The 22,002-nt window shown below is 39.9% G+C and overlaps 1 protein-coding gene across 1 annotated transcript; it reads left to right on the top strand.

Moving 5' to 3' along the window:
- The first annotated feature begins 8,612 nt into the window (after positions 1-8,612).
- LOC107830934 (serine/threonine-protein kinase PBS1) lies at positions 8,613-18,080 on the top strand. Its single transcript, XM_016658628.2, has 5 exons — positions 8,613-9,058; positions 10,003-10,205; positions 15,118-15,307; positions 16,928-17,319; positions 17,446-18,080. Exons 1-5 carry the CDS (start codon positions 8,935-8,937, stop codon positions 17,890-17,892), a joined length of 1,356 nt encoding a protein of 451 aa, XP_016514114.2. The 5' UTR covers positions 8,613-8,934; the 3' UTR covers positions 17,893-18,080.
- The last annotated feature ends 3,922 nt before the right edge of the window (positions 18,081-22,002 follow it).

The following is a 22,002-nucleotide window of genomic DNA, read 5'->3' as shown; positions in this document are numbered from 1 at the left end:
AGCGGGCCCTCGACTAGGAGAAATGGATTGAGGAATATGTTCGTTGCAGGTCCCGAAGAGAGGTACTCGAAGAGTTCGGCGCTAGGGGCTTCGTTCTCTCGGAGGAATTGGCTCGAGCAAAGGCGGACGAGCGTGACGCTCGGTCACTTCTTACTGACGTCACGGAGAGTGAATCTGACAGTCTATAGCCCTTTGGAGCGGAGTGTAGATTTCGCTATTTTTTCGCTTTGTACTCGATACCTGTAGAGCATATTTGTAGATGGAGAGTGCGCCTTTTTGCGTATGTAAGATAAGAGGAAACTTGAAGGTTTATTTCTTCTACATATCCTTCTATGTTGTTTTTGACCAGGCGGGCTGGCTTTCGTGTTTGTCGGGAGCCCCGTAGGTCCGGAACTAATCAGGCAGGCCTGGAGTCTTTTAAGTGTGATCTTTGACGTGAGCAGGCGTTGGGGCCTCTATGCTTTGCCCAGCTGTTTAGGCTCAGTCTCTGAGGCAGGCCTTGACTCGAGCTTGCCTGACCTTCAGTATTTTGTTCCCGTGCGGGCGGATGATGATCATTCCCATTTCTTGCCCTTGGGCACTCGCTGTTTCAACTATTTTGGGTCCAATCTCCGAGTTGCGTTACGGTTCGAGATTTAATTGACCCTTAAGTTCTTTCCTGGCTGCATGGGTGGACAACGATGGCCTTTATTTCTTACCCTCGGGCATTTGTTGTTTCAATTATTTCGGTTCTAGTCTCCGAGTTGCGTTGCGATTCGAGCTTTAATTGACCCTTAAGTTCTTTCGATTTTCAGACCGGCGATAGTGCCTCTTATGCTGTTTTGGTCATTGAGACCTTTCAATATGTGGCCCAGAGGCTTGTATAGTTAACTATTTTGGATCCGATCTCCGAATCGAGTTACGATTCGAGCTCATTTTAATCCTCAAGTTATCAATTTTCAAGCTGACGATAATGGCTCTTACGCTGTTTGGTCGTAGAGACCTTTTAGTGTGCGGTCCGGAGGCTCGTTTGGCTGGCGACAATGGCTCTTACGCTGTTTTGCCTGTGGGCTTGTAGGCTTTGTTTTCCGCTCGTTAAGGTCTTTTGAAATAATTTTTGCCTGAACTATCGTCGGTTCCAGAAGAACCTTGATTTCAAGTCGTTATCGGCGATGTTTGAGCACCTCGGAAGGTTCATAGCTCATAGGCTGAGTAGGTCGAAACCTTGTGATATGGAGCTAACATGGTCGAAGCTCGTTTTGCCTGTTGAGGGAAGCCTATTTTAACCGGTTCTTTTCGAAGTATATTCGAAGTAGTGGTCTGTGATTTTGTTTAGCGATGGTTGGGCATCCCCGAGTCACGTTAATTTGGCTATATCAGCCGTTTTGACCGTAGTCATATATGTTTGGCCGGAGCCATTTTTTGATCCCGAGTGATAATTTATTCATCTACACCGAGGGTATGCCCTTTCGGGATTCTTACAAATGTGACACATAGCCTAAACTTTGGGATTTTCATGCTTGTTGAGGTCTTATAGTTTTATCATGCTTGTTGAGGTCTTACAGTTTGTGATGCTTTATAGAATAGATCTAGTTACACCGAGTCTGCCTGCTCGGGGTCTTACAGTTTTGGGTTTTTCCAGTGCATGGCGATTGGAGACAGTCTCTGAGTTATCGAGTTTCCTTAGGCTCGAAGGCCGTTATTCGTGAGATCAGAGTTACTTTGCGGGAGTTTTATGAGCCCAGAGTTCCGACCCTAGGGTCGTGCGGGTGCTGAATTGTTGACGCCAAGTCCCCGAGTATTTCGAGATGCATTTGGTGGAAGGGTTCCTGCCGAGAGTGCACTGCGATTTCCTTGTTTGGAGAATGAGATGCTAAAAGATAACCTTTTATTGCTTGGCATGAACACATATCATTTCATTGTTGTGAGCTCGGCCCGCGCAGGCGCGGCTCCTCGGAACATTCGGTCTGGTACATGATTTCCTATTGAAACTTAGTCTACCATTCCCCGGTCCTTCCGAGGCGATGGCGCCCTCGAAAGAAGATCATCGCTCGTTGTTCGACTGTAGAAGAAGGCATGTGATCTCATCGGATCCTCCTCTGGGGGTATGTTGCTCCGCTAATAATCTTGCTGGCGAGACCATCTTTGGGGCGAAAGTCTGATTCGAGGGAAAAGAGTGTGGCGGGCCCTGTTAAAGCCTTGGGATTCCTGAGTGGAGTTAGAATTTCCGAATGTCCTAGCCGGTTGTCTGCATATAGGTTAGTGAAAAAATAACAAAGGAGTGAAACGGTTCGTCCTTACCGCGGGATGCGTAGGCGACGCTCCTAGATTTGGTATGTTCCTGCCCTTTCGAGGCATGAGCCCTAATACATCCCTCCACTGTGTTTAATCAGGCTCGGCCAAAGATGTGGTTTTCTTACCCTTTGATCCTTCCAAGGGTGGAGGCATTGATGCCGGTGATACGCCATATAGCGAGGAATTTCTCTTCGTAGCGTATTGCTCCCTATCGACCATTTTAATCTCGCCCCTTGCGTGGGATTTCATTCTTTTGGAAAAATGGGGCCGACGTTGTCTCTGTATGGCATGCCTATGGCCATCTGAGTAAGGCGTCCGTACCTTACACCTTCTTTGATGGTACAAAGCTTGGCGTCCCAGCTCGAGCTTAGACGGGCTGTATCGAGAGAGTGGTCTTCCTGATCGTCATTAGTCCGAACTGCCCCATTGACTTTGGTCCGACATCGTTGGTATGCTTGATCAAACCACCTGAATTCATGAACACATGTTTTATTTGAAATAGATCAAATGAGAGAGAGGGTTACTAATGCGTCAGTGTGAGGCCAAGGCGAAGTCTCAGTGTCCTTTTCTCTGGATGTAAGGGTGTCCTCTGGAATATATCCCTGGACGCATTTTTCCTTGGCGACGAACATTTTTACTCTCCATTTTATGAGTCCTTGGAGGGTGTCACCGCTCCTCCACTGTCGTGGTAATACGTCGTGGCTTGTTTGCTTCATTCTTCCCGGTTTCCATCCTCCCTTGGGGTTGGATTCGAGCCTGATCGCTCGACGGTACTCGGTGGCAATTTTATTGAGCAGCACGGTTGTTGTCCTCCTGAGCTGGTGGCCATTTTTGACCCCGTGGCCACGTGTGCCCTGCGGTTCCTGCGCCAGGTTGCGGTTCCTTCGGAGGGATCTCAGTCGAATAGGTCTGAATCGTTCGGCGTCCTTGGTTTCGCTTATGGTGATCACGATGTTTGGTATAGCAATGCTAAAATCGTATTCTGCTGGGCGGGGTGCCTCTGTCGGCCATGCCTCGTCAAATCTGGTTCTACTGAAGATTCCTCGAGGATGTTGCCCTTGAGCCATTTCCCGATCGTTGCGAGGTAGGTTGCGTCTTGTGGCGTTCCTCCTATCCGCGGTGCATGGATGGTACCTCTATCTGTTTGGCATTAGTTTCCTTGTCGCAATCCTGCTTGGGTATTCTGAGCCTGAGGAGGCTCCCGGATGGTCGTCCACAGCCCTGATTCGTGGTTGGTGCCGGGTACTGGCATCCGACCAGATCTCGGTTGGGTGTTTAATCAAGCTTCATTTGAAATGTCCTGGAGTTGTCGGGCATGGTTGGTTTAAGATTCGGGGCGAAGGCCTGTGTTGCCCAGTCACCCGAAACCGGGGGCGATCTTATTTGCTCTATCAGGGAATGAGGCGCGACTTCCTGTGGCATTTCATTCTCTCTTTGTTCGACCTCAGATGTGTTGAGCTCTCCCGTTCCTGCTTCGATGGCATCAGCGTGTGCTTCTGCGGAGGAATCTGCTGGTATGGTAAGCGAGTTTATGAGGTCAGGGGCTAGGCTGAGGCGCCACATCATGGTTCTTTTTTAGAGTGTTTCCCCGAACTTCTTCAATAAGACGGGCTCGAGCTCATCATCCTGAAGGTCGTTGCCTTTTCCCGCGCACGTGTAAGCGATGGTGCGCTCGTCGGGATCCGAGGTCCTATCGTACTTAGGGAGTTACGACATTCCAGATTTCGGTGAAACGGGTTCCAGAACCGCTTCCTCGGGGAACAACTGTTGCATGAACTTCCACGAACCTGACTCGGTCCTCTTGGAGAGATCCCCAAGCATCTTCGCTACGACAAGGTCTGTTATTGATCCGTTGTTGCATGATCTCTTGGGTACTCGATCGGTGCGGGGAGCTTTTCCGACGCTACTGTACTGGAAGTCTTCCGATGGTTCTGCAACTAAGCGACAACCAACTGCTGTGCCTGCAACATTTCAAAAATATCGTGAAGACTAACTTCCTGTGTTTCCCGAGCCGGGGTTTGTTGGGCTTCCTGTTGGTCTATATACTGTATGCTCCCATCAGTGTGCGAGGCTTCGTCAACCTGCTGCGTGCCTTGCGAACCTGCGTCCGCTGGAATCGGCCCAAATGCGTTATCAGGGTTCTGCGTCATCGCGCCAACCACTGGAATAGCCACACCGTTTCTACCGTGATTTTCGGGATAGTCGTTCTCGACTCTATTTACCGAGCCAGACATTTTGACCTGAAATCAAGAGATCTTTGGACAAGAAAAAGTGTGAAAGATAACGTGCGTTTGTGCAATGAAACCAGCAAGAAAATAATTACTATTATTTTTAGCCCCACGGTGGGCACCAAACTGTTTACCGTGAAAATGATAACACCAATTAAATTTGTAAATGAGATTCTAAAAATACGTGATCTATTCTCGAGCTAGTTGTTAGAGCAGTTGATGCTAAGAATATGAAGTTTAATGATGAAATGCAAGCTAGGAACGGGGCAATAACCAAACCTAAAGGCTTACTGTCCGGGCACATTTTACCGTGGGGATACGGGCTAAAACGGGGGATTGGACAAACCGAGAAACCTACTGCCTGGATGTAAGACTGGTCGATGGTGGACCTCGGGGTCGATGTCAGGGTCGAGCTCGAGGTATCGGGGATAGTCGGGAATGGGATAACAGTTAAGATATGATTAAATAAAGCTCTTTACGGCCAATACCAAGTGATAAAATGAAGAACAAGTAAGAAAGCGATAAATATTAAAGTGGCCTCGGGCCAGTGAGAACGAGCAAGTTAGAAAGAAGAGAGAGAGAGAGAGATATTGTTGCACTTGTGGAGAAATAGAGCAACCTCAGCCTTTTATAAGGTAATGCGAGTTCCCTTTATATAGGAGGGGAACTCGGCTACAGTACAACATGCATTAATTGTTAAGTATGGAGATGAGACGGCTAGATGCGTCGTTTCGGCGTAGGCCTTGGATAGGCCGGCTTTGCCAGACCTAGCCGCATGCCTTGGGAGCTTGCCCTTCTTGTTCTGGATTCGATTTCCATCTTCTCTGAATCGGGCCTTGACGAGCCCCGAGGTAGGGAACTCGGTCGTGGCTTCCCGTCCTCGGGGTCTCGAGGCGTTCTTCCGAAATGACTTGATAGCGAGAAATCAAGTCCTCTGATTTCGCCGCGTATATTGACATTTATGCGACCCACACAACGTTTCTGCGGTTGCAAAACTGACCGCAGAATTTTCTTCTTCTGCCAAAAATTTCCCTCAACACTTCAGAGCATTCTTCAACACAAAAACTCCGTGTGAAATTTTTTTTACAACCTTTGACTCATTAGTTTACAGCGGCACCACAAAAACCTTTAATTCCTTGGCGAAAATTTCCAGGGCCTTATACCCACATGGTCAAAACCCAAGTTTAGGGGTAGATCCGGACTACTAATAATCTCACAAGTCCAAATATGTGATTAAATTTCAAGCCGAGTTCAAATAGTTCCTCAAATACCCAAATACACCCTCTTAAGTTGTAGATAAAGACCCCAATTTTCTCTTTAAAAATCCATGTTCTAATTGTATAAATCCATGGGTAATCAAGACATATTATAAAATCTAAGTGAAAATTACTTACCCTCAAGGTAGTAGTAAAATTCCCTTCCAAAATCGCCTCTTCTCGAAATCTATGATTAAAAATATGAACGAATAGGTAAAATTCCGAAATTTAAAACTTAAGTAGTCTACCCAGCACAACCCTTCGTGAAGTTGGCCCAACCTCGCTTTCGCGAAGCACAAATCCTCCCCCGCCAGAAATCCTCCTTCGTGAATGTGACAGGAGCCATGCGAACATAAAGGCTTATAGCCTTACCTCTTCACAAACGCGACAAACACCTACGCGAATAGATAGGTCAAAGCCTCGAGAATAAGATCCTTCTTCGCGAACGCGACTCCCCATTCGCAAACGCGAAGCACAACAGCCAGAACCTGCATAAACGCGACTCCCCTATCACGGAAGCAAAGAACAATTACCCCCTCGCCCAACTCCTTCATTGCGAACGTAGGACACCTCTCTTGAATGGATGATACCAGACACTGACAGAAATCAGCCATCACAAACATGCTTCGGGCGGTCTGAAAATTACCCGAATCTCCGGGACCCCTTTCAACCATACCAATAAGTCATATACCTAATCCAAACTATCCAAAGACTCAAAACACCAGAAATAATATCAAAACCAAGAATCGAAGGTCAAACACCTTCTCTTAACATTCAAGCATTTCAACTTTGCCAAACATATCGGAAGCATTTCTAAATATTCCAGATCACAACCAAACATTGATCACAAGTTTCAATCAACTAAATATGAACTTATCCAAGGTTCCAAAACTTCATTCAGAACCCGATAACATCAAAGTCAACTATCGGCCAGACCTACAAACTCTCCAATTCTTCTAATTGCTAACTTTTAGCAAATAGGGCCAAAACCTTATAGGGACCTCTGAATCCGAATCTGAATATACACCCAAGTTAAAAATCACCATATAAATCTATAGGAACTGTCAAATCACCGATCCGAAGTCGTCAATTCAAAAGTCAAACCTTGGTTAACTTTAGCAACTTAAACTTCCAAAATGAGACTAAATATTCCAAATCATTCTCAGCCTTCCCGAAACCAAACCAACCATCCCCAAGTCATAAAACCTCAGACAAACTTACGAGAAGCATCAAATAGGATAACGTGGCTCAAATACACAAAAGGAATAGCCAGGTCGTTACATAAATGGAATGCAACATAAGCACATCCAGATTGTTTAGTATAGACTGTTAAAATCTATTATAAACCTTTAACATAAATCTGAAATGTTCATATTCAACCTCAAATTTAAAAGTTTACTCAAAATCACCTAAAATCTTTACCAAATTCCCTCAAAATTGAGATATAAGCTCTGTAAAATGGACTCAATCTATTGTAATAACACTCAATCCAAACAAATAATAATTTTGCAAAATTTTATTTTTTTTTAGCCAAGTTTCAAAATGAGCTTTAATGGAATTTTGTTTTTCTCCTTCAAGTTTCAAGCTCAAGTTCTTCCACATATAATGAATACAATGCATAACTTTAAAATTTTAAGAGACAATATCAGCTTCAACGATTGAATCAATCATGTTTGCAATCAAAGAGTGAACAATGAAGAGGAAGAAGTAGACTGTATAAATGCTAGTTATTTGCTGAATTTGAAGTTTATAAAAAATTCAAAATAGCCCTCGACCAAACGTAAATCCTCACTTAGCATTTCTTGGGTTAAAAATAAATGACAAACAAAATAAGGGTTCAAACTTTGAAATCAAAACTTATGGAGACCACGAATTCTTCCAAGTTATCTGATGTCCCAAAATCTATACATGTATTTAATATTCATTTATTGCATTAAGATTTTGAAGCATGTACTGAGATTCTTGTAAAGTTGCAAATTGCTTACCCTAAAATCGGATAACAACTGAATTTATACGCGGTTTTAAGGATACGCCATATAATTTGGCACAAAATAATAAGATACGTAAATTGATATTGAAATTAACTGCAAACAGAAATAAATGCAAACCGAAGGAAATGTATAGCTTTGGCTCTCGAGCTAGGTCGTCATCGACCCAAACGAATATTTCACTGGAAAATATGAACAAAGTAACAGAGTATTGAAAGCTTATAAAAGAAAGGTAGTGTATTGATTTGTATTGCGTAAATGTGATGATGCTTACAAATGATCAGACCCCCTTTATATAGTAGGGGAGTCCTACTCTTAATACAATTCTAAATACAGTAAGAAATTCTATGATTAACTAATAATCGGCCTCTTCTTGATATTTGCCGTGATTCGCGTCGTGATCCTCGTCCGATTGCGGATATTTTATCTTTCCGTTATTCGACTCTATAAGCTTCCCTCGATCTCCATCTCATTTGGTCTCGATCTTGGCCGATCTCGATTTTGATCGTAAACAAAGATTTTGTACTATAGTTCGATATAATATGAGGCTGATCCTTGATTTATCGTGCTCCAGTCTCGATCAGTCGCATTGAAAGAGCAAGCCCGAATTTGAGCATATACACGTATCCATAGACCATAGTGATGAGGGAACCAGTTTAAGTACATACCTTAATTTAGGAGCATGAAAGGAAAAAATATCTGACAAAGACATTATTATCTTTCCTCTGAAATGTGAAATCCTTATATTCATTAAATGTGAAAGAGAGGTTACAGTTTTGGTCAAAGGTAATTAGAATGCATACAGTAAGTGGGAAATATATAAAAATAATAGAATATATATCTATATATCTTTAGAGCATTTGCACACTCGCACAATGATAGTGGTAAGAGAGAGAAAGAGACAAAGCAAAAACTGTGTAATGTTAATGAAAAGCCGGCTACAACTCTGTCACAACTCTACACTAGCAATTATCTCTACGCGCTATACTTCCATTAATCTTCCCTCCCCCCAAAACAATCTTTAAACTATCGCTCTTCCCCCATCGATCTTGAAACTTTAATTTTCTTGAAGTTGTTGCTGATCAGATAGGTAGATATCCTCTATTGAGATTATAAAGTAACTTTGTTGAAAATAAATCCATAGATTGGATTTTGGAAAAGATTGGATCTTGGAGGGTTAATATTTAAATGGGTTGCTTCTCCTGTTTTGATTCAAAGGAAGAGGAGAAGCTGAATCCTCAGAAAGATAGAAGAGATGATCGCAAGGAAGTCCATCTGACGGCTCCTTCAAATATATCCAGGTTATCTTCAGGTTGGTGTTATCTCTTTCTATTTAAACTATGTTTTAATCTGATCTGGGTGTTGTTCACTCGGCTGCCTAATTCAGCTCTGTTTTTATTTGAGTTTTATCAGTAGAGTAATTAAGTATTTCCTTGATCAAGATTGATTTGTGTTGGCTCTATTTTGGGTGTTGCTCACTGGGTGCCTATTGTTTCTACTCCGTCTTTGATCAAGATTGAATTTTTCTTTTGTTCTATCTGATTTATCCAATTATGTATTTCTGCTGAATTTGATGTACAAGTCCAATATTTCCAGATGGAAATTCGTAAAAAAGAAAAAAGAGAAAAGGTGATGCCTCCTTCTTTACCTTTTCAACAGTGGAAATAAGATAGGGGATTATGGTTCTAATTTGATCTGGTTGATTATTGGGGAGGGTCTCTGTTTGGTATGGAATTGGTTCGTGTCAATCTTGAACTGGACTTAAGATTAAATCTTTCATGACTTCCTCCATAGTGAAACGGGAAGTATCCTCTTCGGACTTTGGAATAGAATTTGGACTCCAAAGGTCTATTTGAATTTTTCCCTTTTCTCTTCACATGTCATACTTCTCTTCAAATGTACAAGTCCAATATTTCCAGATGGAAATTCGTAAAAAAGAAAAAAGAGAAAAGGTGATGCCTCCTTCTTTACCTTTTCAACAGTGGAAATAAGATAGGGGATTATGGTTCTAATTTGATCTGGTTGATTATTGGGGAGGGTCTCTGTTTGGTATGGAATTGGTTCGTGTCAATCTTGAACTGGACTTAAGATTAAATCTTTCATGACTTCCTCCATAGTGAAACGGGAAGTATCCTCTTCGGACTTTGGAATAGAATTTGGACTCCAAAGGTCTATTTGAATTTTTCCCTTTTCTCTTCACATGTCATAATTAAGATCTTTCCCGGTCGTTATGGATCTCCACTGTTTTATTTACAGGAGCAGACAGGCTGAAAACAAGAAGTATCAATGGTTCGAAGAGAGAGTTTTTGGGGCTAAAGGATGCACCTGACGTTCAGATTGCTGCACACACATTCACTTTCCGTGAGCTTGCAGCTGCTACAAGTAACTTCAGGCCAGAATCTTTTATAGGTGAAGGAGGGTTTGGACGTGTTTATAAAGGGCGACTACCTAGCGGTCAGGTAATTCCTGATGAGGCTTGATCTTTTAGTTCTCCCAGATTATCATGCAACCAGGCGACACACTTATTCCTTGGGATTAGAGGCTTCTGGGTAGCAGTATGAAGGCCGCATTCTGGCATAGGCGATTCTTATAGCAGCAGTTGTTACAATGCGCTTCAAAGTAGCAAGATGAGCCACATAAAATGACCTCCAGTCTACAATTATTTAAGATTTCCTTGTTGGAATACATACATATATACATATATACTACATCAACCATTGAATTCCTAATCACTTGAACCATACCTAATACTTCCAATTTATGTGATGGTGTTTGATTGGATATAGAGTTTAAGAAAGAAAGAAAGACTTTTGTAACTTGTGGTCTAGAAAAAATCATAGATATTTATGTAACTATAAACCATATTATTAAGCGCAAAATGAAAAGTTTAAAGTTACATTATTTCTAAATATAGAAAAATGTCATTATTTTTGGTCAGACGAAAAAGGAAATACCATCATTTGGGACAGAGAGAGTAAATATTATAGGATGACTCAAACGAGACACACATTGGATAACTCAAAAGACATTTGAAACCAGACACTTAAACATTTAAGTATACTATTTCCAACATTTCCCCTCAATTTTAAAATGTCTTTTCATCTGTTCAATCGCTTTATTTTAGCTTCATTTTCAGCATCCTCGTTCTGTACGCCTTCCAAATTTGCTTTCAATGATGATCCTTGAAAGAAACTAGGTTGGTGATTTGGACAAAACATTTCACATTCATAATTTCAACTTCTCCATAATTTTTTCCTGAATTGATCTAAACTGAATAGTCTCATGTGCAGGCAATTCACTCTCCGTATTCTTCTAACCTTTAGTTATTGCAAGCAAAACTCAACAAAAATTTCTCTATCTTCTTTTGTTTCGTGTCTTGTGAAATTATTCAGGACGGGTCCTCAAATCTGAAGGATTTTCTCTTATCTTCAAATAGGCCTCTCAACAGGTCCTTAAACCCGAAGAAGCACCTTCAACGGAGGTTGCCCATTTTTTTGGCCTTTTCCGCTTCTAGCATCATACAAACGCGCTGATACCACTTGTTGTAATATAATGTGAGCAATGTTATCAAATATATGGACAAATAAATTGGAAAAAAATTACTATAAAGTGAAATATCAATTGTTTAATGTCGCATTTTCATGATTACACTCATTGGCAAGGAATAGTATGCCTTAGAGACTTGATGCGATACTAAAGCGGCCACAAAGTGAGGCAAAGTGCTCAACACATTTTGAGTCTCGCTTCAGGGCTTAAGCGCGGTTCAAGCGCACCTTTGACAACACTGAATGTGAGCTCTACGTAACATCATAAGGCACAAAAAGGATGGAAAAGGGAGAGAAAACTTGAAGTACAATAGTATCATTCCGGATTTTCGTCATTAATGAATTATTCATTAGAATCGCCATTAGAAATCTAGTAGTAGTATTTTTTTACTTTAGAATTATTTCAATTGAATTTATTTCGATTATTTTAGTTTAGATTATTTAGTATTTCGAATTTTATTTAGAATTTTATTTTTTTATTTATAAATAAAAAAAGTAATAAATACAAAAAATAGAAATAATAAGGAAGAGTAGGATTTTTTCAAGGAATGACTGGTCCATCAGAAAAGGAAAAAGGGGTGAAATTCGATTTCTTTCACTTTCATTTGATTCATTGTTAAGACGAGATATCCTTATCTCCCTCCCACCAATACTGGAAATTAACAAACAAGAAATCTAGTGAGAACACTGACACTAGTATGGGTGTGGGATACATATCTCGACAATCAACATTAGGTACTCTGACCAAAAACTACGGAGAAATTAGAGATAAGATTTGGCATTTTGATTTTTCAAGACAAGAGCTAGTGGAGATTTCTAGAGGGCTACCTACAACTTGAGAATAAAAGATTAAGGTACTACATGTAAGTCTTCCACATAATGTGTCAGAATTTATGGGATGCTTTTGTAGCTCTATTTTTATGCATAGTCGAATATCCGCATCCGAATCCGTACCTGATTCCGTACCCCGAATCTTAAGTTTTAGATCATGAAAGATCCTAGCATTAGATCTGCACCCATATCAGACCCGTGCCCAAGTCCGAGCAATTAGGACTCACATATATATAGTATAACTACTACATCAACCCTTCAACTCCTAGTTACATGAACCATAACTAATAAACATTTGTAGGATGACTCAAAAGGCACACCTTGATAACTCAGAAGGCATATGAACCCAGACAGTTAAAACATTTTACTATCTCCAGCAGGCAGAACATAAGAGGTAATGGATTAGGAAACGAAGAGAGATAGATAGAAGCAAGAGAACCAAGTTATCTGTATTGATGTCAGAATTTGTACCTATTTTTATCTGTCTAATGTTCGGTTCATTGTTTCTTTTATCCAATTTGGTTTTCTTTTTCTATTTTCTTGTCTGAAACCAAAAACTTGCAGAACACTCACCTCAATCACCCTGTGGCCTGTGGGCATTAAATAACCCTAAAAGTACATTGTGCATAGCCTCTGTGTCTGGCTAAAACTAAACCAGTAAAAAGATCTCAAACTCTTATTTTTTTTAAAAAGTAGAACACAGAAAATCAAATGGTAGTGCAGGACATTTATGATGCTTATTCTTGCCTTAACGAAATCTGCTGGAGTCCCATTTGCTGATCTCCCTTTAGTCTGCTCAGGGACAGAGTCATTTAACGTTGGTGGGGATGAACATTACATTTAATTTGGGTTGTGATTTGCTGAAATGCTATGTTATTACTCCCTCCGTTTCATATTATATGAGGTAGTTTGACTCAGCACGGAGTTTAAGAAAAAAGAAGAAGACTTTTGAAACTTATGGTCTTAAAAGCTTAATGGGTAAAAAGTTTGTGGGGCCATGACATTTGTGTGGCTATAAAAGCTTCTCATTAAGGGTAAATGAGTAAAATGAAAGAGTTTAAAGTTGAATTATTTCCAAATTTAAAAATGTGTCATTTGTTTTGGAAAAGACTAAAAAAGAAAGTACCTCATTTAATATGAAACGGAGGGAGTATATCTTAAGAAAAAAAAGGCAAAAGTAAAAACGATATTGGTATACATAATCAGTAGCTTACACTCACTATGGTTCTTCAAGGCATTTTATTTTCTACAACCTACAACCAAAAATCAGCTTATCATACTCTACTCACAAGTGCTACTACATCAAAAGCTTCAGTCTGAGGGCTTCTGGTTATACTTCAAGGAGAAACCAATAAGTTTGTATAAAGCAAGCTCGAGTTAATGTCAATTATTAACAAACTGTGCTAACTTTTCTAGATGTATTCCTTCATATTACAGTCATGTCAACTTCATCATAGACATTTAAGAAGAGATTGCTATCACTTGAAACTTCCCTTGTAATTATACAACATTTTTGTTACCATTTCCTTTAACGTTGCGAGGAGTATTGCCAATCAAAGTATCTTAGCAGTATAGGTAAATATATATCAAAGGGTTGAAGCAACTAGCAAGGCATTATCATAGAGTTCGATAAATATTACTCTCTCCGTTTCAAAAAGAATGAAACTATTACTATTTAGGGAGTCAAAAAAAGTTTTGTTGAACCATGTTTTTTGCAAATAGTTTTTAAATATTTTGAATTGTTCACTATTGTGACTTATAGTACTTTTATATAGTTTCTACATATGTTAATTTTATTTCAAAAAACTTAAAAAAATCTTTGTCTAAATTCATACCGAAAATTAATCAATTTGAGCCCTCGTACTCCAAAAAGGTTCAAACAAATTAAAATAGAGGGAGTAATAATTTATAAAATAATACTTGAAACACCCTTGGGGTGGGACTCTTCCCATGACTCTGCGTGAAGGAAAATATTTTTTGAAAAATAATTTTTTTTTTCATGTTTGGTTGACTTAAATGTTTTGGAGAACATTTTACTTAACAACTCATTTTCCTCTAATTAAAGGAAAATGACTTCCCTACAAAAAGTAGGAAAATATTTTCCAAAAAATCTCTTTCAACAATCCCGCCCTCACCCCAATCCTTACCCTCCCACCCCTGCCCCCAGACCCTGTCGGACCCAACTTGGAAAACTCGACCCTAAATCCCAATCTTGACCCCGGCCCTAAAACCCAATCCCGACCCGAACCCCAAACCCTGACCTTGAACCCCGATCTCGACCACCGATCACCGATCACCGACCTTGACCACAAACCCGGACCCCCACCGCCCCACTCCTCCCTCACCCTCACCTGTTTCGTCTCCCATAATATTTGGCTAGATTATATAATTTTCTAAAATTATTTTTTGTTGTCTAACCAAACACTAGAAAATAATTAAGAAAATCACTTATTTTCCAAGAAAATATTTTCCGATAAAATATTTTTCCGATCCTAGAATTTTGAAGCACTGCTAGTTAGTGTATGTAGAAAAAGAGGTAAATTTCATGCTTAATTGTTTAAGCAAGGCATTATCATATTCTTACATTACTTTTCTTAATTCATATGATAATTTCTGTGAAGAAACTCATAAAATGCTGCATGACAGAAATAATAACAGATTAATGGTTTGGTAGTTTACATAGTTAGACGATATGTCATGCCATGTCCAACATGTGCCATTAGTTGTGAGTAATTGAACATTCTGAGAGGATCAGAAAGGAGATAAGATATTCATCTCATTTGACTCTATGGACTTAAATACTAGAAGTACCATCTTTCAGCTTCTTAAATCCAAAATCAAACCTTTTTGTTCTCTAATCATTGTCAAGGTTTCATTCACCAAAATCTTGAATTTATGTTATGTTCAACAATTATGTATACATGCTTGATCTTCCCAAGTTGTTGCTGTAAACTTCAGTTAACTATGTCTGATGATAGTTGGTTGATCTTCCCAGGTTGTTGCAGTAAAGCAATTGGATAGGAATGGGCTTCAGGGTAATAGAGAATTTTTAGTGGAGGTGCTTATGCTTAGTCTTCTTCATCATCCTAACTTGGTGAACTTAATTGGTTATTGTGCTGACGGGGACCAGAGGCTTCTTGTCTACGAGTTCATGCCTTTGGGATCACTAGAGGATCACCTTCATGGTAACCTATTTTGCATGGCATTCTGTTTCTATGATCTATATTTCTTCTATTTTTATGTAGCAAATGGCTTATACCCCAATAAAATGCAGCAAAATATTGTATACATATTACTTCGACTGTCCCAAAAAAGAATGGTGGGATTCCTATTTATGAACATTAAAGAAAGTACGTGAATAACACTTCTTTTAATTTAAAAAAAAAATTGATTAGAAAAAATTGGTCAAAGGAAAACTGTTTGACAATCAGGATAGTAATAGTTATTTTTTGGGAACTGGAAAGAGTAATAAAGTTATTGCTTTGATTCATATGTGATTTTGCAAAGTACAGTTTATGTTCAGCTTTACATTTCAAATGATTGCATGTAAGTGACGGGAATTCAAACTGCTAAGTTGTACTTCAACTCGAATTCTTAATGTGCTTGTGATTTATTTAGCGCACAGACAAAACTTGTCCATCTTTGGCAAAGATGGAACCAAGGAAGAACTAATTCCAATAAACATAAATAAATAAAAACTCAAAGAAAGGAACTATATCGCTAATGCTATTAAGCAGCTAAGGGAAGGAATTGTACCTGAATACAGCGCGGTGTTCCTAGCAACAGAGTAAGCAAAAACTAAGGGAATTTCTAGTAAACAGTGTGAGGTACTATATAAAAAGTCTAAATCTGATCAAAAGTTTGCAGAGTTCCCTTTTAGTGAAAAAGATAATGATAACTTGCATGGAAGAAACCATATATTTCGCAGGCATTCAGGCAGCCAGTACCAGAGTTTTCATTAGAGGAATCTTTTCCATGAGATCAGAAGAAGCATCCAGTTGATTTCATGAGGATGGCTAGACCTGTTTTGCGCTCATTGCTTTTGCATCTTGACATCTATACATGTAGTACTGTGTTATCAAGAGTAACCAATACTTAAGCCTTTGATGATGCTATGTTATGACTCCAGTATGTGGTTCTTCGCACATGGAATTAGATTTGAATTGCCATGGTTGCCATTGATGTATTGTTTCTTGTCCCACCAGAATTTGACTTATACTGCCATGATAGCATTCATCTTAAAAATTGTTCACACATTCAAAATCAGTGGTGCCGTATGTCAATTCATCTCAACTATGATATTCTTTTTGTTTGTACACATTAACTCTGGTTGTAATTGTTTCTCTACTCACTTAAATTTTCATACTATACCTTGAAACTCCAAACTTTCCATTATTAATGCTGCCTTGTTGTTTCCCTGCCAGTCCCCAATTGCCGGAAGCCCACCTGCCATTCTTTCCATGCTATTATGTGACATGCCCGCAATTTAATCAGAAGTGTCAGTCAGTGTTGTATAAATTTTTCCATACACAGCACAGATAAAATTTAAAGACAAAGGGGAAGAAGAATAGAAGCTTATTATCCCCTGGGTCCTTAATAAGATGATGGTTCCAAGAGCTCTCATTGCTTTGCGATTGTATTAGTTAGTGATCTCTCAGGCATATTGTTGATGGCATGTTTTCAGCTTGCATCTTGTTTGTTACCTGTTTCATTAGCTTTTTCTTGTGAACAATCCTGTACTGCAGAGTTTTGTGGCTCTAGGCTTAGTATTCTTTAGCGATCTCATGTGAATAAGCGTAGTGCAGATCTCCCTCCTGATAAAGAGCCACTAGATTGGAACACGAGAATGAAGATAGCAGCTGGTGCAGCAAAAGGTTTGGAGTACCTTCATGATAAGGCAAACCCTCCTGTTATTTATAGGGACTTCAAGTCATCCAACATATTGCTCGAGGAAAATTTTTTCCCGAAGCTTTCAGATTTTGGACTTGCAAAACTTGGTCCTACTGGAGACAAGTCACATGTGTCCACAAGGGTCATGGGAACTTATGGTTACTGTGCCCCTGAGTATGCCATGACTGGACAATTGACTGTAAAATCTGATGTCTATAGTTTTGGGGTTGTCTTCTTGGAGCTTATCACTGGGCGTAAGGCTATTGACAGCACCATGCCTCAGGGAGAGCAAAACCTTGTCGCATGGGTAATCTGCTTTATGTCTTTCCTTTCCTTTAAAAAATTATTGAGTCCATCTCTGTGTGAAAATAACATGCTCTCAGCTATCAAATTGTATGATTGATTATCCTTTGTATTGTGATCGTACATCCAGGCTAGGCCACTGTTTAATGATCGTAGGAAGTTTGCAAAATTAGCAGATCCAAGGCTGCAAGGACAATTTCCAATGAGAGGTCTATACCAAGCTTTAGCTGTGGCGTCCATGTGTATCCAAGAACAGGCTCCTGCTCGTCCTCTAATCGGGGATGTAGTTACTGCACTTTCTTATCTAGCAAATCAGGTAGATGATAAGAGAAATAAAGATGATAGAGGTGGGAGAATATGCAGGAATGAAGATGGGGCAGGAGGAGGATCAGGACGGAAATGGCCGGACTTGGATGGAGGATCTGAGAAGGAGGATTCCCCAAGGGAAACAGCAAGGATGTTAAACAGGGATTTGGACCGAGAAAGAGCAGTTGCGGAGGCTAAAATGTGGGGCGAAAATTGGAGAGAAAAGAGAAGACAAAATGCGCAAGGCAGTTTTGATGGCACTAATGGATAGTCAGTCATCAAATGTTCCAGGATCCAGATTCCCTCCCTGACTCATTCCCCTGCTAGCTGGGTTTGCTGTAACCGTTGAAAACGGTAGTCTTGATCTGAGCTCGTAGTTTGTTAGCTCGATGCCTGTAAAAATTGAAACGTTGAAATTTCTACTATCTCAGTTAAGAGTGTGATGGAGCTATAAGGGAACTGCTGGAGCCACCTCTTTTTTTTTTTTTTTTTTTTTTTTTTAATTTTATAAAATTGGCTGTACTTTCTTTTTCACTGAGCTTTTATCCAATTGTTTTCTGGAACATAAGAGGACAAATGGGAATAGTGCAAATAGAGGACGTATTTCAAATTTGAGAGTAACGTCTCAAGTTGTGGTTAAGTGTTTAGCTGTGTCTTTTCCCGCACCAAAGGATCATTTACTGTCTGTAATCTTTGAGTGTAACATGTTATATACGCTAATCTTTGTGTTTTATGGCAGAAACTTTCTCTATGTCTCAGTTTGTGGTCACGATGAATACGTGAAAGCATATTCATTCTCAGCTAGTGCTAGCGTGGTTGGCTTTAGTCCTGTGTGCTCCTTTTCTTATTGATTTCTGAAGAGACAATTATTATCACAAAATCCAAGTCCAAGTAACAAAAATGAAGGAGGGAGCTATACATACCATATTAACATGGGACCAAACTCCTCTCCATTTTTCACTCTTTCCATTTCCCTAAGTCCCTCTTTAGGTTTATGACACTTGTTCAATTGAAATATCAAAGGTCCGTGTTTACTTAACTAAACAAAAGCTTTAACCATGATTAATAAAGTAGTAGATAATTACCAAGAAAATAAAGTAGTAGATTTTACCATTATTTGAGAAAAAAGTACGCTCATCTTCTTTTAAATAAGTTATTTTATTTTTATAACAAATATTTTTATATTACTAAAATTTCAATGCAACAGCAACAACATACCAAAAGACCCCCGGCTCCGGAAAATATAAACACCAAATTAATGTAAATATAGACAAGAAGGGACAATACCAAAAAGCTATATAAAAGCAGAATAAAAACAATAAGATAGAGGTGATCAACAATGAAGGAAACAACGGTTAGTCATAAAAAACTACCACCAACAGAAAGCAAGATTGCGTGTCAATACTATTGTTATTAATAAAATTTCAATGTTTGAAAAAAAAAATAGCCTGGGTATGACAAATAATTTGTAGTCTATCATTTTAGGCGAGAAATGCTCGTATATATGTTGTAGTAATTCTTTTAATTTAGGCAGAAAACCGCAATTCAGGAATTAAATAAAAAGATGCAAAACCTTAAGAATAATAGATGGTTTTGCTTTTTTAACTGTGCTTAACTTTGCAGATATGTGCTTACTTGTCTTAATTGTTTATATATTGTCTAACATATACTTGTTTGCCTAGTTTTAATATTGTTACTTTTATCACCAATTATCTGTTACCGCCATCACATACTTTCCTATCTAGTCTTGGTTGTACATTATCACACACAAATGACACGCGAGGGTTGTCTTCTACACTCCTCCGGACCTTCTTTCAAAATTCTCTAGTCTTAGAGAACGACTTTATTAGGTCAACTGACATAACGTCTCGCAATATTCAGTCCAACTCAAAAATTAGGAAACACTCTACTCTAACAAACAAAGGTCATGCTACATAAGCCTTAGGTCAGTCGGTCCTTGATATTGACTCATGATTAATAAAGCCACCTTAATGTCAACAGGTCATGTACCCAACAACATGCCTTTTGTGGAATGACGAACCTATCCGGATGAGACGCTAAAGATCCGGAGCAAACACTAACCAAATCCGTTCATCTCTTTAGATGGAAATCAACCACACTTGGGAGCACTGGCCGCTTTGATGAACATTTGAGCCGGCAAAGTCCTCATTGGACTACTGATAGAATTTTAGGATCCAGCTAAGGTGGTTTTCAAGTTCGTCAATTGTGAATTGACATCAATACTGGAGGAAATCACTAGCTTTACGAAGTTTCCGTTTGCCGAGAGAAAATCAATACTGCTAGTCGCCATGCCCGACCACAGGTTCCTTCATGCATTGGTCCTGACAAGCAACAAGAATTTGAAAAACATTCAAGATAGATGGGTGAGCTTGGACCAACTGTTCGATAGATTCAGACACCAGGAAAGTTACGAGTGGCATCTGGATGAGTTTCAATGCAATCAAGAAATGTGAGAGAGTCTCTGGCCCCTAACCTTTTCTCTAGCATTGTTGGGATTACTAGTCTTCCCGCAAAGAAAGGGACGAATCAACATCAACCTGCTGCCCCTGGTCTTGGAAACTATTCGAGGGAATCTGCAAGTCACCCTTGTTCCCATGATATTAGAAGAGACACTCCGGGCATTTTCAGCATGCTCTGGAGGATACGACTTCTTCAAAGGCCACAACCTACTACTCCAGATATGGGCCATCAAATATTTCTTTCAGAGGGAGGCAACCGTCGACTATTTTGTGGGAGTCAACAACATGATCAGGTGCCACAACGAGAGGATGAGACACTTATTTGCATAGCAAGGGCAAGAGGAGTGGAGAGACATGCTGACCCATATGAGTGGAGAATCGGTGAACTGGAAGCTTTTATGTTTATGTTGCAGGGCAATCTTCAGGAGCCCCAGAAAATACTTCATCGAGTTAGTGGGACTTGAAGGAATTCAGTCGTATGCACCTCTGCGGGTTCTAAGGAAATTTTGTTTGATCCACGACGTGCCCCTCTGGTCAAGGGCATCTTTATCTGAAGATGATTACAATGGACAAATTCCATTCCCAAGGGTGAGGAGACTTCACGATGAATGGAACAACTTGATCATGATGAAAATAGGTCCGAATTCCTGGTGCTCCTCCTGAGCACTTCATGTGGATCAACAAGGAACATGAGTTGGATCGACCTAGCAGAAAGGGATTGATCGGATTAGAGGATTCGGCAGCAGCTCTGCAGATCTACCATAATATTCTACTCCATTATCTTGTTACCATCGCCATGCATCGTCAAATGATTATAGGGTCAGTCGACAACATGTTGCCGCCACCAGAGTACGATGATCGGGTGATTGAGTACATACAGATTGAATCAGAAACAGAGCCGGAAGAGGATCCTGAAGAAAAGCTTAAGTACGACAATGTCAAGGAGAAGGAAGAGGTCGAAGAGGACCCTGAGGTGGATCTTAAAGAAGAAAGCTTGGGAGGTGACTCTGGGGATGATTATTAGTGGCTGGTTGATTTTCCTTTATCTTGTACCCCCTTTCATTTCCCGAAGGGAAAACCTATAAGCCTATGTAATGTTATGAACTTTGAAAAGTAATGTTGTAACCTCCGCTCCCATCTATTGTAATCCAAAGCCTATCAATGAAAGACCAAAGTTTGCTTCAGATCTAGACGTGTCAAATCTGATAGTACATCAAATATCTGCAACATAGACCTACCTCCGGCAAATAGAGGTCCTACATATCTTAGGAAACGTGTTTATCTGAATATGTGAACTAACTATCCTATGTGCTTATATTTGTGCAATTTCTAACTTCTATTTTTCTTTATTTTCTCGCTTTATTTCTCTTTTTTATCTCCCAAAAATAGAGGCTGGTTTGTGTTGATACGTAAGACTAGCTAAGCCACCATACAATCTGAGATCTAAGGGAAAGATGTCTGCAACCAACGACCTGGCTGGAAGCACTCTAGTAATAGCCGACAACCCAGGGAAATCGGGGGAAAAGAACGATATCCGAATTGATAAGCATGTTGCCAGAATAGCGTAAGAAATGGAGTCGCTAAGAGATGTAGTATAGCATATCCGGGAGCTGGCACACTTGGTCGTGACGACTCTTCCACAACCACCCCTCTTCCCTTCATTAGATTCAATCCCTAATCATTTCCCTTTAACTACCCGACAAACAAATAGCACCCCAACAACAATCACTGCAAATCCCCCAACCCAAGTTATACCACAGTAACCCCCATAAATCCGCCAAATCCCTCTATACATACACCTTATATCCCGAAGAATGTCCAAACACCATACAACACACCAGTCACTACCAACTTATTTCATACCCCCTCACGACAACATCACTTTTGCCAACAATCAGACG

This window comes from Nicotiana tabacum, chromosome 5 (genome assembly GCF_000715075.1).
Source record: "Nicotiana tabacum cultivar K326 chromosome 5, ASM71507v2, whole genome shotgun sequence".
Taxonomy (NCBI): domain Eukaryota; kingdom Viridiplantae; phylum Streptophyta; class Magnoliopsida; order Solanales; family Solanaceae; genus Nicotiana; species Nicotiana tabacum.
This window is presented reverse-complemented; position numbering and strand designations above follow the sequence as displayed.

Coding starts and splice junctions, on each gene's coding strand:
- LOC107830934 (XM_016658628.2), top strand. CDS start 8,935: ATGGGTTGCTTCTCCTGTTTTGATTCAAAGGAAGAGGAGAAGCTGAAT. Junction 15,308..16,927: donor ACTAGAGGATCACCTTCATG/GTAACCTATTTT, acceptor AGCGTAGTGCAG/ATCTCCCTCCTGATAAAGAG. Junction 17,320..17,445: donor AGCAAAACCTTGTCGCATGG/GTAATCTGCTTT, acceptor TCGTACATCCAG/GCTAGGCCACTGTTTAATGA.